This window comes from Mya arenaria, chromosome 14 (genome assembly GCF_026914265.1).
Source record: "Mya arenaria isolate MELC-2E11 chromosome 14, ASM2691426v1".
Classification (NCBI taxonomy): Eukaryota; Metazoa; Mollusca; class Bivalvia; order Myida; family Myidae; genus Mya; species Mya arenaria.
In genome coordinates, this window is record NC_069135.1 from 63,775,862 (window position 1) to 63,793,121 (window position 17,260).

The window sequence follows — 17,260 nt, forward strand, 5'->3', positions numbered from 1 at the left end:
TCTTAATTAAAGCAAGAACAAAAAAAAACATTGTTGAATTTGGCATCCAAATCTGTAAATAATTCTTTACTTTACTAAACAATCAAATAAGCAGCTGTGCCCAGATGAAGCAGAATTATTGGAATAACTCTCACTCACCTGCTGGGCAATTACAGACAACACTTCCAGGTCAATTCTGTTGAACTCATCAAAACACGCCCACGCACCTGCAGAGGCAAGCCCCTTGAAGAACTGGAATAGCAATAACATAGTTACATACATGTATGATCTCTGTAAAGGAGTTCAAATTTAATACAAAAAATTAAAGATTAAGTTTAATAAAAATAATTAAGGGGCCCTGAATTAAATGGCTTTAATTGTAAGATTTATTTTTATCACATTTATAACACATTCTTCACCAAAAATGTTGATTTTATTTGGTAAAAAGTCTAGGGAGAAATTACCTCAATGTAAAGATAAATAACACTAGTGTAGAAAAAACATTATGGTTATATTTCACTGGGAACTAGAAAAATAATGTGATAAAACAATTTCACTTGAACTGGAAGAAGTTTCAGGTTAAGCATACATGAGATGAGTATCTTAAACCATACTAGGCCACAATGAAAAATGTATCGTTTGGCCCCTACACAACCCACAGGGGTGGGTAGGATCACTGGCAAGAGATTTGTGACTTCTATTTTATTTTTTTTCAAAAAAAATAAATAATTATAATTCCAAAAAAGTAAAAATTTATTGAAAATATTTTTTTCATTAATATACTTTTTGTACTGCCCAGGGCTTCTAAAAACAGATTTCTTTCTGTTGTCATTTTGTCAATTTCGAGGAGGAGGGAGGGGGGAGGTCGATTGGCCTCAGGACTGATTGAAAGTTAAAACTTTTAGTAGCTCTCAGGTACTACTGGCTATATATTATCTTCACATTTTTAGCATGGTAATTTTCAGTTTTTAATTATTCCATTTTTTTATTGAAGAAAAAAAAAAATAGTTTGAAAATCCAGTGCCAGTGGGTATGAAATTTTTTTTTTTCTTTTTTTGTCATGAGGCACGAAATCCTGCATAAATGAAAACTTTTTCCTCGATGACAATGAAACTTTCCAATAAGCAGACAACTAACCTTTCCCATAGCAATGTAATCAAGACCATCAGAGCAGTTGAACACGACACACTGGACGGCCAACGCCTTGGCGAGATCTTTGACTGTCTCCGTTTTTCCCGTTCCTGCCGGTCCCTCAGGAGCACCATTCAAGTTGAGATGGAATGCTCCGACAAGGGTACGGTAACATCTGAACGAAACGAATGGTAGAAAATACATGTTATTTTGACAGATGCTTATTCTTTAAGCCTTATATGGTAGTTAGATATAAGCAGGGTAAAATAAATTTGCATATAGCACATTTGCAGAGAAGTCTACATACTAGAAAGACAAACACAAATTTCAGAAATAAACTGCTTGAAAAAATCCACTTTATTTCTTTAAAACTGAAAAACGCTTTAATGAGTATATATGTGGTAAGAAAAAGAACTGTACATAACAATTAAATCCTTATTTTTATCTATTTTTTAAATTCAGATGATATTCATCCACTATCGGAAAACGGGTGATCGTTTCTATTTTCAGGGGATATGGTATTAGGTTAACACAATTCCGTACCTGTCTGTGAGGGGGGTAATAACAAGACGTGTAGTGTTCCCGAGGTACTCGTATGAGTAGCGCACTGTGGCGTTGGTGATACGCACCATCATGTTTTCGTTCTCCCAGTAGTAACGCAGATGAGCCAGCCAGCTGAAGTCATTCTCGCTCGACACACCTAGATGAATTATTAATTCATTTACTTACAAGTACACGACAACCCAAAATAATAAGAAAGCTATATATACATTTTGAATTTTTAATCAAGTAAAATAGCACAACGACATTTAAAGCAGCAGACAACACAAGTTGAACCAAACAATCGTTCATTAATCTTGATAACACCATAGCTAAGACACTAAGTCCTGAAAATATTTCTTAAAAATAAAAATAAAGGGGTAGTATAAAGGGCTCATTATCTGAGAATGGCATATAAATAGGGTGGGCCACAGCTATAAGAATGATGCTTTAAAACTCTATTGAAATTAGTTTTACATGTAAATATTTAATCAACTTAAATGTAGTTTTGATGATAGAAATTTTTACATCATACCAAATGGTTATCAAGAACTTATATCAAGAAACAAAAAGTCTAAACATGTATCCTTTATTCACATAAAAAGGAAAACAAATTGTAAAAAAAAGAGCTTGTACCTTTCTCTGCCATTTCGTCTACAGCATCCCTCGCGTGCACGTCAATTACAACCAGAGCGCCAAGGGTTGTACGGGCTTGTTTTGTGAGCTTCCCTCGCACGAGCTCTACGACATCCCCGAGCTGTTTCTGAAGCTTCTTGTGGTAGTCCTTGAGGCCACCCGGGCCAAACCTGATTGCCTCGTGCACTTCGCGTGTCCAGTACGCCTGGGACGCACACAGTACCACCTGACCGGGCCAGTCGATAACCCAGTTGGTTCTTGGCTCAACGGCATAGGCCTACAAAATGAAAATGTAAAAAATGTTCCCTTCATCAATAACTCACTCAAACATTCATTCATGTCTAATTTATCGCTAAGGGTTTATTTCCAGGCAAAGAATTATATAAACACAATTTCTGCACTTTCTGTCAAAAACTGAAAAAAACAACTTGCTTATAAAAGAAGGAAATTAAAGTTTTATAACTGGTATGATAAAGCAATATTTATTTCCAGTAAGTAAAAAAATAAATAAAAAATATGTGTATAATAACAGAAAAGAAAGTTGCCCTGGTCTTTGAATTGCCATTTTTTTCGATGCCTTAATTCATTACCTTGGGACAAAATGTTTTTACATAGTTACAGGGAATTGAAAAACAAGAGCTAAAAAGGTGATGATATTCAAGACAATATGAGGATATGTATGGAAAAGAAGACAAAAGTATTTGAACTACAATGAGGAAATGACAATGAAACAGGTTTTAAAAGATTTGTATCAAACTTGGTAACAAAAACACATATGGACAAAAAAGGGTTGAATTTGAATAATTGCAACTTTCATAATTATATTTAACATAGTATCGTTATATATAAATTAAAGTTTGAATTAATACCATAATTAAAATTCAGCTGAAAGTATTCTTCATTTACTATTTTATTCAAACAAAATTTAAAAAATCTCTATTAATTAAGATACTATAATTGAAAGTCTATGTACGGGTATGTAATTGGACAGGTATTGACAAAATTTGATGGAAATAATAGGAAAATATGCAAACCACTGGGTCCTCAAAAACCTTCTTACATGTTCATCATAATCAGGATAGACCTTTTGTGATAATTTCCATTGAAATAGGATAAAATATGTATGTCCAACATATATACATAAATAATATAGAGTAATTCTAATTTAATTAAAAATAATGAACTAATTTATTTGCGTTAAATATCTATAAGCAACTATTAAGTTATCAAGAAATTTTATAGCACATTTAATCCAGGATTTTTTTTGTTATGTACTTCTTTTTTCAATTTCTTAATTAATAATAATTCGCAATTAACATTCAAAAGTTTACCTGGCCTAAATGTTGATGCTTAAGCCAAACTCAGTCTCAACTCATTTTACAATAAAGCATCAAACGTAATAAAAAATTGTATTATAAATGTCTTTACACATTATTTCCTAGAAAATGTTCATTCAAAAATTTGGTCTGAACTGATTAAAAAAATAAATATTTACAACAAAAAATGTAATTGAGTACAACTCAAAGTTTTCTAACAATTACTTAGGTATATTTTGGTGCAATTTACTGCCTTCTTCTTCTTGTGAAAAAATGTCCATTTTCCCCAAAAAGTTATAATATTTTCCCAATTTGATAAATGCACATTATGTTAGTGAATAAAAAAGCAATGAATTTCTTGAAAAAAACACAAAATCTTGACAAGACTATCTCTTTCTCAGTATAAAGTATACATGAAAAGGTGAAAAGATGTGTATTTGCTATTATATTTGCTATTTTGATCTGATTTTGTTTTTTTTACCAATTTGGACTCTTTTTTCCAATTTGCAAGGTACAGGCAGTAAAAATATTTCAAAAAACAAACACTGAAAATAAGTAAAACATACAATTTTTTGGATCATACTATGCTTTTGTGGTAAAATTTGTTGAGAATGAGATTGAGATTTGACTTGAGTATTTAAGTGGTATTTGGACCAATCATAATATTTATCCACACATGCATTCTAAAAAAACTTCTACAATCTAGTGAGTCAATTAATAAAATAAAGAGAAGAAAACAGTCATCAAAATTAGTCTTTTGGATGAACACGCCCCAATTCATATACCAACTGCTTGGCATCACATTTTTGAACAAACCCTGCTGTATAAATCCAAGAATTTGAGTAAGCCCGGAAAGCCAGTGCAGGGCTTACTGGCTCATGCTTATTTCGACCACTGAGAAAATGCTAATAGTCTACAATGCAAAGAAGTAGAAAGAATATTTAGATAGAAATCGAAAAAATAAATTTGAAATAAAACATTCGAAAAAGCTTACCTCGTGAGCAGCTCGGACAACATCTCTCACTGATAGCAACATGATGTCTTGCACCTGAAGCAGCCATTTTTCTACCGCACCTCTGGCTTCGGATGTCGAAATTGGCGTAGCCATTTGTACGCGCTCTCCTTCACTACTGAACATAGCAAGGATGTCAAGCTTGTTGTCGAACTCCAGTTTCGCAATGCCTTCAAAGCATTTCTTCAAATGCGGCTGTACTCTTAATGGATCCTTTGTCTCGGACAGGATTTCAAGCATTTCGTCGTTGGACAGGAAGAAGAATCGTGGGAAGAAGAGACGTTTCTTCTCAAGATACGCGTTCAGTCCTTTGTTAATCTTGTCCAAGAGCCCGTTACTGTCTTGTAATTTTTCAAGAAGCCCAGTCATACTTGTAGCCACAAGCACCTGTTAAAAAAGAGGTAATTTCAAATATTTAAAGCAAGGACATCGCAGAGCGAAGGCTAAAGCTAATGAAGGATATAACTCAATAATGTTTAAACTCAGAGTTATGTGCCTTGCTACGCAAATGCATATTGTGTCTGGTACCATGTATACCAAGTATTTAACATTTCGAAAAACCAACAAAAATATGCCACTCTTTTTAGGTTTTTTTGTTATGGATTTTTTTTTGAGTCATGCAAAATAAAATTGTAACATGTGTAATGGGCAATCGATTTAAAAAAAAATAAATATTAATCAATCTTTGATGCTTGATAATCCATTAAAAAAGGTCATTGCAATTTCAACTTCCTCCACAAATTTTTTTACAACATATTGACTGACGATGACATACCAAACAATGGCGGCATCAACATCATACAACATGTATGTCACAGTTTTATACAATACATTATCATAAATGAAGACAATATTTGTAGAGATACCAGTACTACATTTTAGCAATCAATTTAGAAGTTTGAAAGTGTTGCCAATATATCAGCAATTTTTATAAAAATCAGGCAATAATATTTTTTTTTTTATTATTATTTTCTTAACAATTATATCTTTGTTGACCATCAATACTTTGATTTGTTAAAGACAAGCTATTTTTGAATATATTTATGAAAATTGCTAATCTCTTGCAGCCAAATGTATAAAACTGAATAAGTTATCCACAATTTATCTTTAGGTTAATTTGCAATAACAAGCAATTTGATTGGTCAACAGTAGTTATTGGTAAACTTTTGACCAATCAATAAACTTGTTTGGCTAACATTAACCAATCAAAAGAAATAACCAGTTGTATGCAATTGGCTGCTACCTGATACTGATACAAAGAAATCACTCAACATTTTGGCATATTTATGATATATTTATGAGGTATTTTGACATTTTGTGACATCCAATGTGATTATAATTACCCCAGCAGTTGGCATGACCTATTTTAAAAGCATAACAATGGTTGATCCATTTTATAAAAGTCTTTTTTCTCAATTTTGTGGAGAGAAAAAAAATGGCAGAAAAAACTAAACAATTTAAATAGCAAATTCTTTATTAAGCTGCATGAATTCTTTATTTATCTTTAACTGCATAAATGGCTGAAATTCAGCTTATGTTTTATCAACCATCCAGTGTGGGGGAAAAAATGGGAACAGCTCACCCCAAACTCTCATACACCCTTGGTTAACTCATGCTGTAATGTGATAAAAAAAAACGAGTCCTTTGAAATATAACGTGGTGAAACAACAATCAGCTCATACCTTAGGGTCACGGACAGTGTGTTTCATGATTTCCTTCCAGTTGCGATCCACGATCTGAAACAATCGACCCTCCTCCGGCATCTGTTGCATGATGTCTTCTGACGAGAAAATTGGCTCGAGGTAAAGCCACTGTGCCTGGACTTTCAGCCACTCGTCAATCGTGTCCTGAATTCTGATCAAGCGCTCTTCCCATTCCTACAGAAGAATGACCAACAACTTTTTAAGATGAGCACAACTTTTTCATTTGAACCTTTTTTTCGTGGTTATCACTAAGGGCTATTCCAGTAAAACATATAACCTTTTTTCATCGATAAACAGTTTATTTTATCTTATCTTATTTTATGTTAAAAGAAATTTAACACAAACCTTAATCTCCTTCTCAAAAGGCTTGATGAAAGGCGATCCCCTCATTGTCTGTGTCTTGACGATCTGGTCGTCCAGCTGGGTCTGAATGTCATCGACGCTCGAGAGAATGCTGATCCCCGTGTCACGATATCCAGTCAGATTAAAATCGATATCGCCCCAATCTTCCATCATCTTCTTCATTGCCTTCTCCAGAGAGTGCTCCTGAAAAATCGATCGAAACATTATTAGCAAGTTTTCTTTTAATTTATAAAGAAAGTAATAGAATATGCCCAATATGCACCATTGCAGACTAGAAATTGTTAAAATTGTCTTGCGGGTATACTCCCAAATCCCACTGCCAACATTTTCAACCAAATTTTGGTACGGAGGGAAGGCGCAAGTCAAAACATAACGCCCCTAAGTTACGCCCCTTCTGACATCAAATCCTGAATCCGCTCTTGATTTTTATATGAGTTTCCATTTAATGCAAACAATTAAAAAAAAAGTTTAGAAAAAGTTATAAAGTTAGCATTTAAAACGTGAGCTTTATAAATTTTTAGAACAGAGTACCATAAAATTTGGTTTTACATGGCTTCTCACGTAATTTTTTATCACATGACAGATTCATCGCCAAAATTGAAGATTATGTATACATTTAAGAAGGGTGAAATGATGTACGTAAATGTTAATTTTTATAAGTACAGTATACAATGCATAACACACATTAAACATCTTTTTCCTATTACTTTGTTGATGATTAATATCATAATCATTTTTTAGCACAACACTTATATTTAAATTTAAAGGCACATAAAAAACTTTCGTTCTTTGTTTTGCTTGAAATCAGATAATTTGGCCAATTTTGAAATCTTCCATTGTCAAAAAAGTAATAAAAAAAAATTGACATAATTATATATTTGTAAGATTTCTACATATTCGTTTTCTTCACATAACATTCTTTCAAAAAAGATACCAAAATATCATAAGTTTACCTGACATCCAAAGTTTATATCATAGTACATTAATTTCCCCCGTAAAAAAATCAAGCCCACCTTTGTAGCAGCAGCACTGATTCCCTCAAATTCTTCCATGAATGGTTCCAGGTTCAGTTTAAGGACCTTCCTGAGAGTGGAACCAGAATCGGGGGTCATATCGAAGCCTGCGATACCCGACATCTTCTCCCAGTGGCGACCTCGCATACCCTTGTTGCACATGACTCCAATGACTGGGATGAATTCCTGTAAATAGTTCATATAGGTTTGTCGTGAAATGAATGCCATAGAACAACAACCTTTAATAGCAGTGGTCGTAATTAGCACAAGCCCGCAAGCCCTGCACTGGTAAAATGTCTTTCAGGCTTGCTCAAATTCTGAATTTTATATAGCAGGGCTTGTTAAAAAAATTGATGTCAAGCAATGGTATAAGAATTCGGGCTTGTTAAACCAAAAGTCTTATTTTGATGACTGTAATAGGAACATGTTAACCACAAAACTAGTTCTAAAAGGTTACCTCATTAATAAAGAAAGTAGTTTATACTTATTTCTTTAGGCTTGATTGTGACAAAACTTGAGAGTCTCACTCAAGAAACAAGGACTTTAAAAAGGTTAATCTTTTGTGATTCTGTTATTTCATGAACTTCCAAATCCTGCGACCCTCACAAAAAATTAAGGATAATTTAGAAAAGGTTCATTTATAATATAAAAAATGTCACAAAAATTTAGGACCACAAAAATGATGTCACAAAAATTCACTTGTATTACTAACCTTAAATACGGTCATATTGTCTTGGACTGTGTTGCACACACTGACGGCAGCCGGTGGATGCAACTCAACGTCAGGCTCGATATCTGTTGTGTCTGCACCGTCCTCCTCAGCCAATCGGCGCTTCTTCTTCCGATCACGATTAACCTCGTCGATCTCAATCTGCATTTTCTTCATTCTCTGGTTAAAGACCTTCTGGATCTTGTAGATTTCTCGCCAATACTCGTCAACCTCTGCTTCAATTGCCTCGGCCTCTAAATCCAAGAACGCTCCGTCCATCCATCTAGAAAGATCAGATAATAAATTTCTTAAATATCAGAATAGCATCGAAAAATAGACCCAAGAAAAGACCCCCCAGCGTGTCCATAAGTGCATGTGCATTTAATAGGACATTTACGGAATTCATGAAGTCAGTGGTCAGGCCTCGGGCATAGACAGCAAACTTCACATAATTATCCCTTTAAGTTGTTTTTATACTTGAACATTTTTTAACACTTTGTTCATAGAGAATTTTCAAAAGAATATATCATGAGGTAAATGCCACATTATTGGTACCACATTAAAGGGGCTAGACTCCAGATGGTACAATGGCAAAAAAAAAAGAAAATTGTCAAAAACTTACATAAAATTAATAATCGTTGTGTACAATGCATTGAATCTTACTTACAGATGTATCACATTGCTTACAAAACATGCTTATTTTGTTGTTTTTGCACATTTTTCCAATTCAGAATTGACGAGGGTTGTCTACCACGTGAATTCCAGTAAGAGTTTAAAAGTAGCGTTGGCATATATATATATTTAAACTGGGAAACCTTTATGCGCTTTTTAAAAAAAAAATGACACAGCAACATGATTGGTGAGTTTATTATTTAAAGCATGTAAAATCATGTATTATCAGCTTGCTACTAATTCGCATTGACGATTTTAGGCTTGTGTTTGCTGATTTTAGGACCATCTGGTGTCTAGCCCCTTTGAAACACCGAAGGTACTGATACCATCTGGCATTACCTCCCAAGATTATTTTGTACAAGTTATTTTAAGATTAAGAAGATATATATTCATCGATAAATTTTTAATTAATAAATATGCATTAGAACGTCTCATTCAGAATAAACAAAATCATACTTCTTTTCTGCCTTCTGCCATTTGAATACTACGTTGAACAAGTTCTGGAACGGCACGACAGCATTTGTAATCTCATCCACATCTGGGTATGCTGTAACCGGGTACTTGTACAGCTGCTCTTCCTATAGGAGGTAAAAAAAATTGAGATTAATAGTGGTGTGTAGCCGTGATCCTTCTTTAGGAGAGTATTAGAAAACTTTTTGAAAAACTTTTCACATTTAGTATAAAATCAAGGCATTCTTACAGGCATTGCTATTTTTGTGAGAGAATTTAAACAAAGATTTTTACTCCAACTAGGAAAGATCAGAAGATTTTAATAATGTCTCCAAATTTCATATAGATAAAATTATTCTATTTCTGACAGACAATATCCAGAATTCACAACAGGTTTATAAATGAACATACTATACAATTTGGTGACCACATAAATACACAAAAGGGACAATTTTCAATCATTAGCAAATCACATTAATTTTATCTGTTTTCTTCAAAATAAATTCCACTTATCTTTTGAAATTAATAAATAAGGTAGTGTCATGTTTTTATTTACATGTTGCCAACCAATCAGTGAGCTCCTTTGTCTTATCTGTATAACCGACTGGTTCTCATTGATTTTTCGCAATATTAATCTGATTGGATTTTCAGTCCAAAATGAAATTCATTTTCTCACATTTTTTAAGAAACACAGTTCAACAACTATTCCTATATGGTTGAATTTTTTCATGATATAGCAGAAACGGGATATAAATATTCGATTTTAATCAATGATGCAAAATCATTCGTGTGATAAATAAAAAAAATTCTTGAAATACGGCCTATTGTATTTATAAGTCTTCAACATAGATGTTTGTCCAACTTTTGCATTGTTAAAAAACTGCAGATTTAAAACAAGATCTCTGCAAAGCCAACCATCATCTGTAGCATTTCAGTTGAAAATGGGGGCATAACTCCACAACGTTTAAAACCAGAGTTATGGGCCTTGCTATATTGAATAAACATGTTGTTTCTGACAACATGTGTACCAAGTTTCATTTGAATATCTTGAAACGTTTTAAAGTTATTCCCAAGGTAAGTTTTTGCATGACAACTGACGATGACAATTTTTTCACGCCAAGGCTTTTGTGAATATTTCAACAGATGAGTAAAAACACAGTACATCTGTCGAACCATTTAAATCAAAATTAATAAAATAATACCAGTAAGGTGACAAAATTAATATATAGATATAAAACACGGTAATAATTTCTCTACGGTGAAACTCAAAAGCACATGAAATATCGAGGGAATTACAGACATATCCGATGGCTTAATGTTACTGTAAAGTAACACTTCTTCCTAAAATTGATAATCATAGAAACATTAATGACATATGGAACTTTGACCAAGTATAAATTCAATAAATTTTATGTGACATTTAATGCTAGGAAATTGCATTTATTATCATCATTATTTTGCTTAGGAATAACAAATCCTGTTTTATTTTTATGGAAAAATAAGTTCATTTTTCGTTTAAAGGACTCGAATTATAGATAGTTTTTCATTGTTTTATTAAAGATAATGGTAAGCCGAACAGAATTTATTCATCTTAATAACACTTACTTCGGTAAAATGTATATAAGGCTACTATGATTGCGGATTAAGGGCTTTGAAGTATGACACATTGTGAGATGACATAAACAATATTCAAAGTTATGATCACAATTTTGGAAAGGGCTTGGATTTTCGTGGTTGGTTAAAGGTAGTCAAACCTCCTATTGCATTTTCATAAGAAAGCAAATACATGAAAAACATGACAATCAATGTTAATATACGGTAGGTAATTTAGTTGAATAATTGTTTTTATTTTTTTAATGCAATGTTATGTTTTAGTTGTTTAACTTAAATGATTGAAACAACAAAAAACACTCAGAAAAAAAATATTAGTGATATTTTGGCACTTTTTTTAACATGGGAATATGTGACCACATAGATATTTATTGAAAACCAACGTATAAAAGGGCTGTTATCAATTATATGTTATAATATTATCAATATATACCATGGTAAGTCCTAATGCTAGTATTATTTGCAATATTTGTTGTTTCAAATAAAAAGGAATTTGATAATAAAATTATGAACAACCCAAACCTTCATATTAATAAAATTCATAAAATCAATTTCAATCAAATTTAGCATAACGTTCAACCTCCATTTCAAATAAATCTTTGTCAAAGTTCAAATTTCAAATGTATTTTGTGTTTAACTACCAGGCATTAGGCATTACGGATAAGACAGCATACCTTGTTAATCCAGGAAATCTCATTTGTCACATCGGTAAGACGTTTCTGAACAGCTCGAATATCGCTGACGTACTGCTGCATCATATCTAGCTCACCGTAATCGTTAAACTCATCAACCCGCGTTCGCAACTTCTCTAATTCCATCATCACCTTCTCCCTTCGTTCCATCAAACCCTTCTCGCCCTTCTGTTTTGACTTCTCGATCAGCTGAAGCAAAAAAAATATTATGTTGTGGAATTGGCGATAAAATAGTACAATGAGCAATTTAACTTCATTTTGTTAATCAACAAGAAGTTTTGATTAAGTAATGATATTAATTATAATATTATATAAAAACTATAATCAAGTGATACTGAATGTTAACAATGGGCGGAATGTTCAGAACGTTGTTTTAAAAGGCCTAGTTTAAGCCTTCTATAAGTGACCCCCCCTAAAACTGTGTATAGTACACAACTTCTGTGTATTGATCTTTATCTTTATTGCCTTGTGCTGTCTGTCAGATCTCTGATCCGGGTATCCTTCTGTTCAGTTCAAATTTGATTATAAAAATAGTAAAACGTTTTATAGCCCTGAGCCAATAAACAAATACACAGGAAATTAGCCCCTACTGTGAAACCAGTGCATTTAACAGGGAATGTACAGCAGGGGATCATTATGCCAAACATTCCTTAAACTAGGCCTTTAAGTTAACAACTGTATTGCTTTGAGGGTTTAACTTAAGTACTAAGGATCTGCAGTTTCCGAACAAGATTTAAGACAAATATTTCAACTGTACCTGTTAATATTTCAGTTTGTGAGCACATTATCAAATATTTCATGTTTAAAAGTTAACAACGATGTATGAAATGACATTGTAAACTTTTACAAAGTTCTTAACAATTGACCCATTATCATCTTGTAGACTTACTCTTTGACATATACTGATCTTATACCCCTGAGAATATTGTACTGATAACTATTATGGCAGATATTAACTAAACGATTATTAATCATAGCAAATATGAAGAAATTCATGCATATTTTTTTCCAAGTCATTAAATTCCAAACAAACCTCTTCGTTCTTATCAAACACAGGGTTGATACGTGTTGGCCATGTTAGAACCTCACAGTTGAGGTCAATATCCTCGGGAGCGAACAAAAACACATCAATCAGGTACGCTAGTCGGTCCTTAGACTGCGTGATCCTCTCATTCAGCTGTATCATACCCTGGGTGCGGGCTTTCTCAACAAACGAGATCATGTTGATCAGGTCTTCGCTTGTCTCTGGCTCGCGTAGTGCACATTCTTGAATGTTGGCAAACTCTTCACAAACCCTTCAATGTGTAAAAACAGTATGACTTTATATGGGAATGAAAATGTTTGAACGCAGATCAACTAACCATTACATTTCCAGGGTTCTCAATAAGTTTCGGTTGAACCGTCTCAAATAGTAAAGTAACCGACCAGCTTCTACCTATTCTATTTAAAATTCATTTAGTTATCCAAATTTGAATGGCCCAATTGCCATTTGAACTGTCCATTTTTGCCGGCAGCCGGTTCTTATTGAGAACACTGCATTTCTATTTCTACTTTAATTGATTGATATCAATTTGCCATTACATCATTATTTCTACCTATATTGATTACCTATCCATTACATTACCTTTTCTTCCTATACTGATTTCCTATCAATTACATTTCCACTTTAACCTATCCATTACATTACCATTTCTACCTATATTGATTACCTATCCATTACATTACCACTTTTACATATCCATTATATTACCACTTTAGCCTGTCCATTACATTACTATTTCTACTTGTATTGATTACCTAACCATTACATAACTATTTTCCACTGATATTGATTATATATCCATAACATTACTGTTTCTGCCTAAATTGATTACCTATCCATTACATTACTATTTCTGCCTAAATTGATTACCTATCCATTACATTACCATTTCTGGCTTAATTGATTACCTATCCATAACATTACTATTTCTGCCTAAATTGATTACCTATCCATTATATTACTATTTCTGCCTAAATTGATTACCTATCCATTACATTACCATTTCTGCCTAAATTGATTACCTATCCATTACATTACCATTTCTACCTATATTGATTACCTATCCATTACATGACTTTTACTTCTTTTATTGATTACTGTTCAACTATCCATTCCATTCACATTTCTACCTGTATTGATTACCTATCTGTTACATTACCATTTCTACTTGTTTTAAATTACAACTAACATCAATGAATCCCAATTCATATAAGAAAATCCATTCCAGATCACTTACAGTTTATTTTCACGTCGGTGGTCGTCTGAGACTCTTCGTAGCAGCTCATTGGCCAGATTGCGCGACCCTTCAGCTAGGCCACGTTTTAAGTCCTCACAATCAAGACGAATCATGTCGAAATGTTCGATACTCGGCAGTCCCATGATTTCTTTGGCCAGATTACGATACTTGTCAATTTGCTGAAATATAATTTATACAAGAACAAATGGATTGGGGTTTTTTTCAACGAAAATTAGTTAAAAATGACTTTTTGACCATTTCATAGAGAATTATACAGTGAAGTAAAAATAAACTCCCATGTTTGGCAGTATTCAGTGAATAATCGACTAGGGCGATCTCAAAAAAACTAAACGCAAACAAAATTAAGACACTTATTTTCAATACTTTTTCAGACATTTAAATAAAATCCATTAATACCTCTGTGTACTCAGCAAACGAGTGCTCAATTTCCATCCACTTGTGAATTTCTGCCATTGCTTCGCCGTTCACAATGTAGTCATATCGCTTGACTAGAAAAAAACAAAAACACTCAAATTAAAATTTAGACAATTCTATTTTTTTGTATATATTTAGTCTTGCCTTATGCTGTCGTTATTTCGGGGTGAACTCCAACTTGGCAGGGGCGTATGTAACAGTATCGTTACCTTTTTAGGTGTTTAGAAGCTATGAAGGCGGTTTGTTATCTCAGTCAGTAGAGCACGCGTTCTGTCAACGAATTCCCAGGTCAAAGACCCGGTCTTGCAACACATTTTTTCTCACCCTGTGACATATTTATTTTATGCTGAAATGGTTTGAAAAGAACAAGACTCCTTTTAATGCAAAAGATATAAACAAGTCCCTCACCAAATGACTGCAAATGTGCCTGGGGTTCCTCAAAGTTGGCCTTGACCGCCTTCTTCAGTTTGAGAATGTACTTGTTGAGGATGTGGTCTGCTATTGAGGCATCGGTGTGGTACAGTGTACTGCCACCAGACATCCACGACTGGACGGTCGGCACCTGCTGCATTGTCTTGCAGATCTGAAGAAAAACAAGGCATCCAATAAAATATATGTCTCCTTAGTTTATTTATATCAATGGATGTTTACTTGAATGCAAATACATATAAATACCATTTACTGAAAGGAAACGCAGTTAATTAATTAACGCACATTAATGATATCAAGAGCCTTCAGAAAAAAAAACATTCAAAGACCAAACTGGTTTCGAGAGTTTAAATATCAGAACATCTCTTGAAATCCCCTAATTTTACCTACCAACATCTCCTGTTATTCCTCGATTTTACCTACCAACATCTCGTTATTTCTCGATTTTAACTAACAACATTTCTCGTTATTCCCTGATTTTACCTAACAACATTTCTCGTTATTCCCTGATTTTACCTCACAACATCTCCGGATATTCACCGATTTTACATGACAACATCTCCGGATATTCACAGATTTTAACTCAAATCATTTCCTGCTATTCCCCAATTTTACCTAACAACATCTCCTGATATCCCCCCAATTTTACCTACCAACTTCTCCTGATATCCCCCAATTTTACATACCAACTTCTCCTGATATCCCCCAAATTTGTCTACCAACATCTCCTGATATCCCCCCAAATTTACCGACCAACATCTTCAGATATTCCCAGATTTTACCTACCAACATCACCATACACCCAAGGTTCTGACCTAGTGGGTCATCTCATTGATAAAAATATTCCTGTATACTCCAAATTTAATGTTCGGTCGTTAAATTATCAAAACTCTTCATAACACAACTTGTTTCAATACAAACAGAACAGTATCTCCCAGATCTTGACTAAGGCGGGTACATCACCATCTTAATTAATATCAAAATATCACCCAACATGCCATAATTTACCTGCTTCACAACCAACAATACAATATCCTCCAGGTCCTGGCTTGGTGGATAAAACTGCATTTTCTCGTCATCGAAGGTCAGTTCCATCTTGAGCAGTGGAAGGTGACTCTTGTCCTCAAGGTCAAACAGATCCACATATGCTGCCAATGTTCGATCCAACAGGTCCCGTAACTGATTTGGGTGAAAAAATAGGTCAAATACATTGGGATGTCAGAAAAAGTCCAATTTAACATTACAGTCAAACCACGTTGGTAAATTTACATGTGCAAGCAATTTGACTGGACAACAGTCATTTTTGACTGTGCTGAACACAGATGGTTAGAACATGAATCTTCGATAATGAGGCAAGTACAAGAAGTTTGACGCATCTGATTTGCGGAATAGTTCTTGTAACTAGAATACCGCGAACAAGATGAGTTGCCATACCAAATTCAATGAAAGTTTAAAACAACCAACATATGAATCCTTATGACTGTGTAGATCATACCTTGCAGGTGACACAAAAACCAAAATGAAATGGAGGTAAAAGTAATAGCCAAATTATTTTTTCATTTCAGGCAATCAATAATTTTGGCAGGTTTAAACCCTCACCTGGTTTGAGACAAGTGTGGTGAGACTGTTGTAGAAGGAGTCGGAGCCCTTAAAGTTGTTCTTGTCGCTGAAGATGTTGATCACCTTTGGGTACCAGCTGGAAATTAAGACTCAGAAATTTAGGAAGGATTTTTAACGCAATAATTATTGAAAAAATGCAAGAAATTGAGCTTTCATTATATACAATGCTTACAGTTGACTTTTACACACCGAAAGGGGCTCTATATTGCAGCTTCATTTTAAGCACAAAAATGAACACTGGCTAGTAAACTAAATAAACTTCAACTGTTTTTTTAATTTTTTATGTGCTTTCATTTACCTATGCATCAATTTGTCTTCTGCCTTTTCCAAATCCAGCATGACGTTGTTCTTCAACGAGTCAAATTCCATTGGTCCTTGGGCTCTGAACTTGGAGCAGTCAACAAGTATCATGTTTCCGAGTGTTGTCTGACACATATTGAGTACAGTCTGCTTCGATGGGTGAAGCATGTGAAGATTTTCACGAATATTTTCACGGGCAGCCATGAAATCATCATGCCATGGTTTGGAGTAATCCAGTCCACTGAAAAAGATTTTAAAATGGTAAACAACCGATGAAAACGGCATTGAAATTTAATATGCCGATGAAAACAGCAAGGGAACAAGGTAGTGATATTAATTATGCTGATGGGAGTATTGATGGATATGGCAG

General features: G+C 33.8%; 1 protein-coding gene across 4 annotated transcripts in view; it reads right to left on the reverse strand.

The window, feature by feature from the left end:
- The window catches only part of LOC128217214 (dynein axonemal heavy chain 12-like), a 74,611-nt gene that overhangs the window by 48,442 nt on the left and 8,909 nt on the right, over window positions 1-17,260 (reverse strand). For all 4 annotated transcript variants that reach the window (XM_052924184.1, XM_052924185.1, XM_052924182.1 and 1 more), the window contains exons 7-24: window positions 16,889-17,131; window positions 16,570-16,666; window positions 15,979-16,149; window positions 14,950-15,124; window positions 14,524-14,615; window positions 14,107-14,285; window positions 12,861-13,122; window positions 11,810-12,016; window positions 9,531-9,652; window positions 8,406-8,685; window positions 7,694-7,879; window positions 6,663-6,863; window positions 6,297-6,491; window positions 4,597-5,001; window positions 2,287-2,563; window positions 1,654-1,810; window positions 1,117-1,285; window positions 139-231 (exon numbers count right to left, since the gene is read on the reverse strand). In XM_052924184.1, the coding sequence (XP_052780144.1) occupies window positions 139-231; window positions 1,117-1,285; window positions 1,654-1,810; window positions 2,287-2,563; window positions 4,597-5,001; window positions 6,297-6,491; window positions 6,663-6,863; window positions 7,694-7,879; window positions 8,406-8,685; window positions 9,531-9,652; window positions 11,810-12,016; window positions 12,861-13,122; window positions 14,107-14,285; window positions 14,524-14,615; window positions 14,950-15,124; window positions 15,979-16,149; window positions 16,570-16,666; window positions 16,889-17,131 (3,511 nt within the window). The remainder of the gene's footprint in view (window positions 1-138; window positions 232-1,116; window positions 1,286-1,653; window positions 1,811-2,286; window positions 2,564-4,596; window positions 5,002-6,296; window positions 6,492-6,662; window positions 6,864-7,693; window positions 7,880-8,405; window positions 8,686-9,530; window positions 9,653-11,809; window positions 12,017-12,860; window positions 13,123-14,106; window positions 14,286-14,523; window positions 14,616-14,949; window positions 15,125-15,978; window positions 16,150-16,569; window positions 16,667-16,888; window positions 17,132-17,260) is intronic.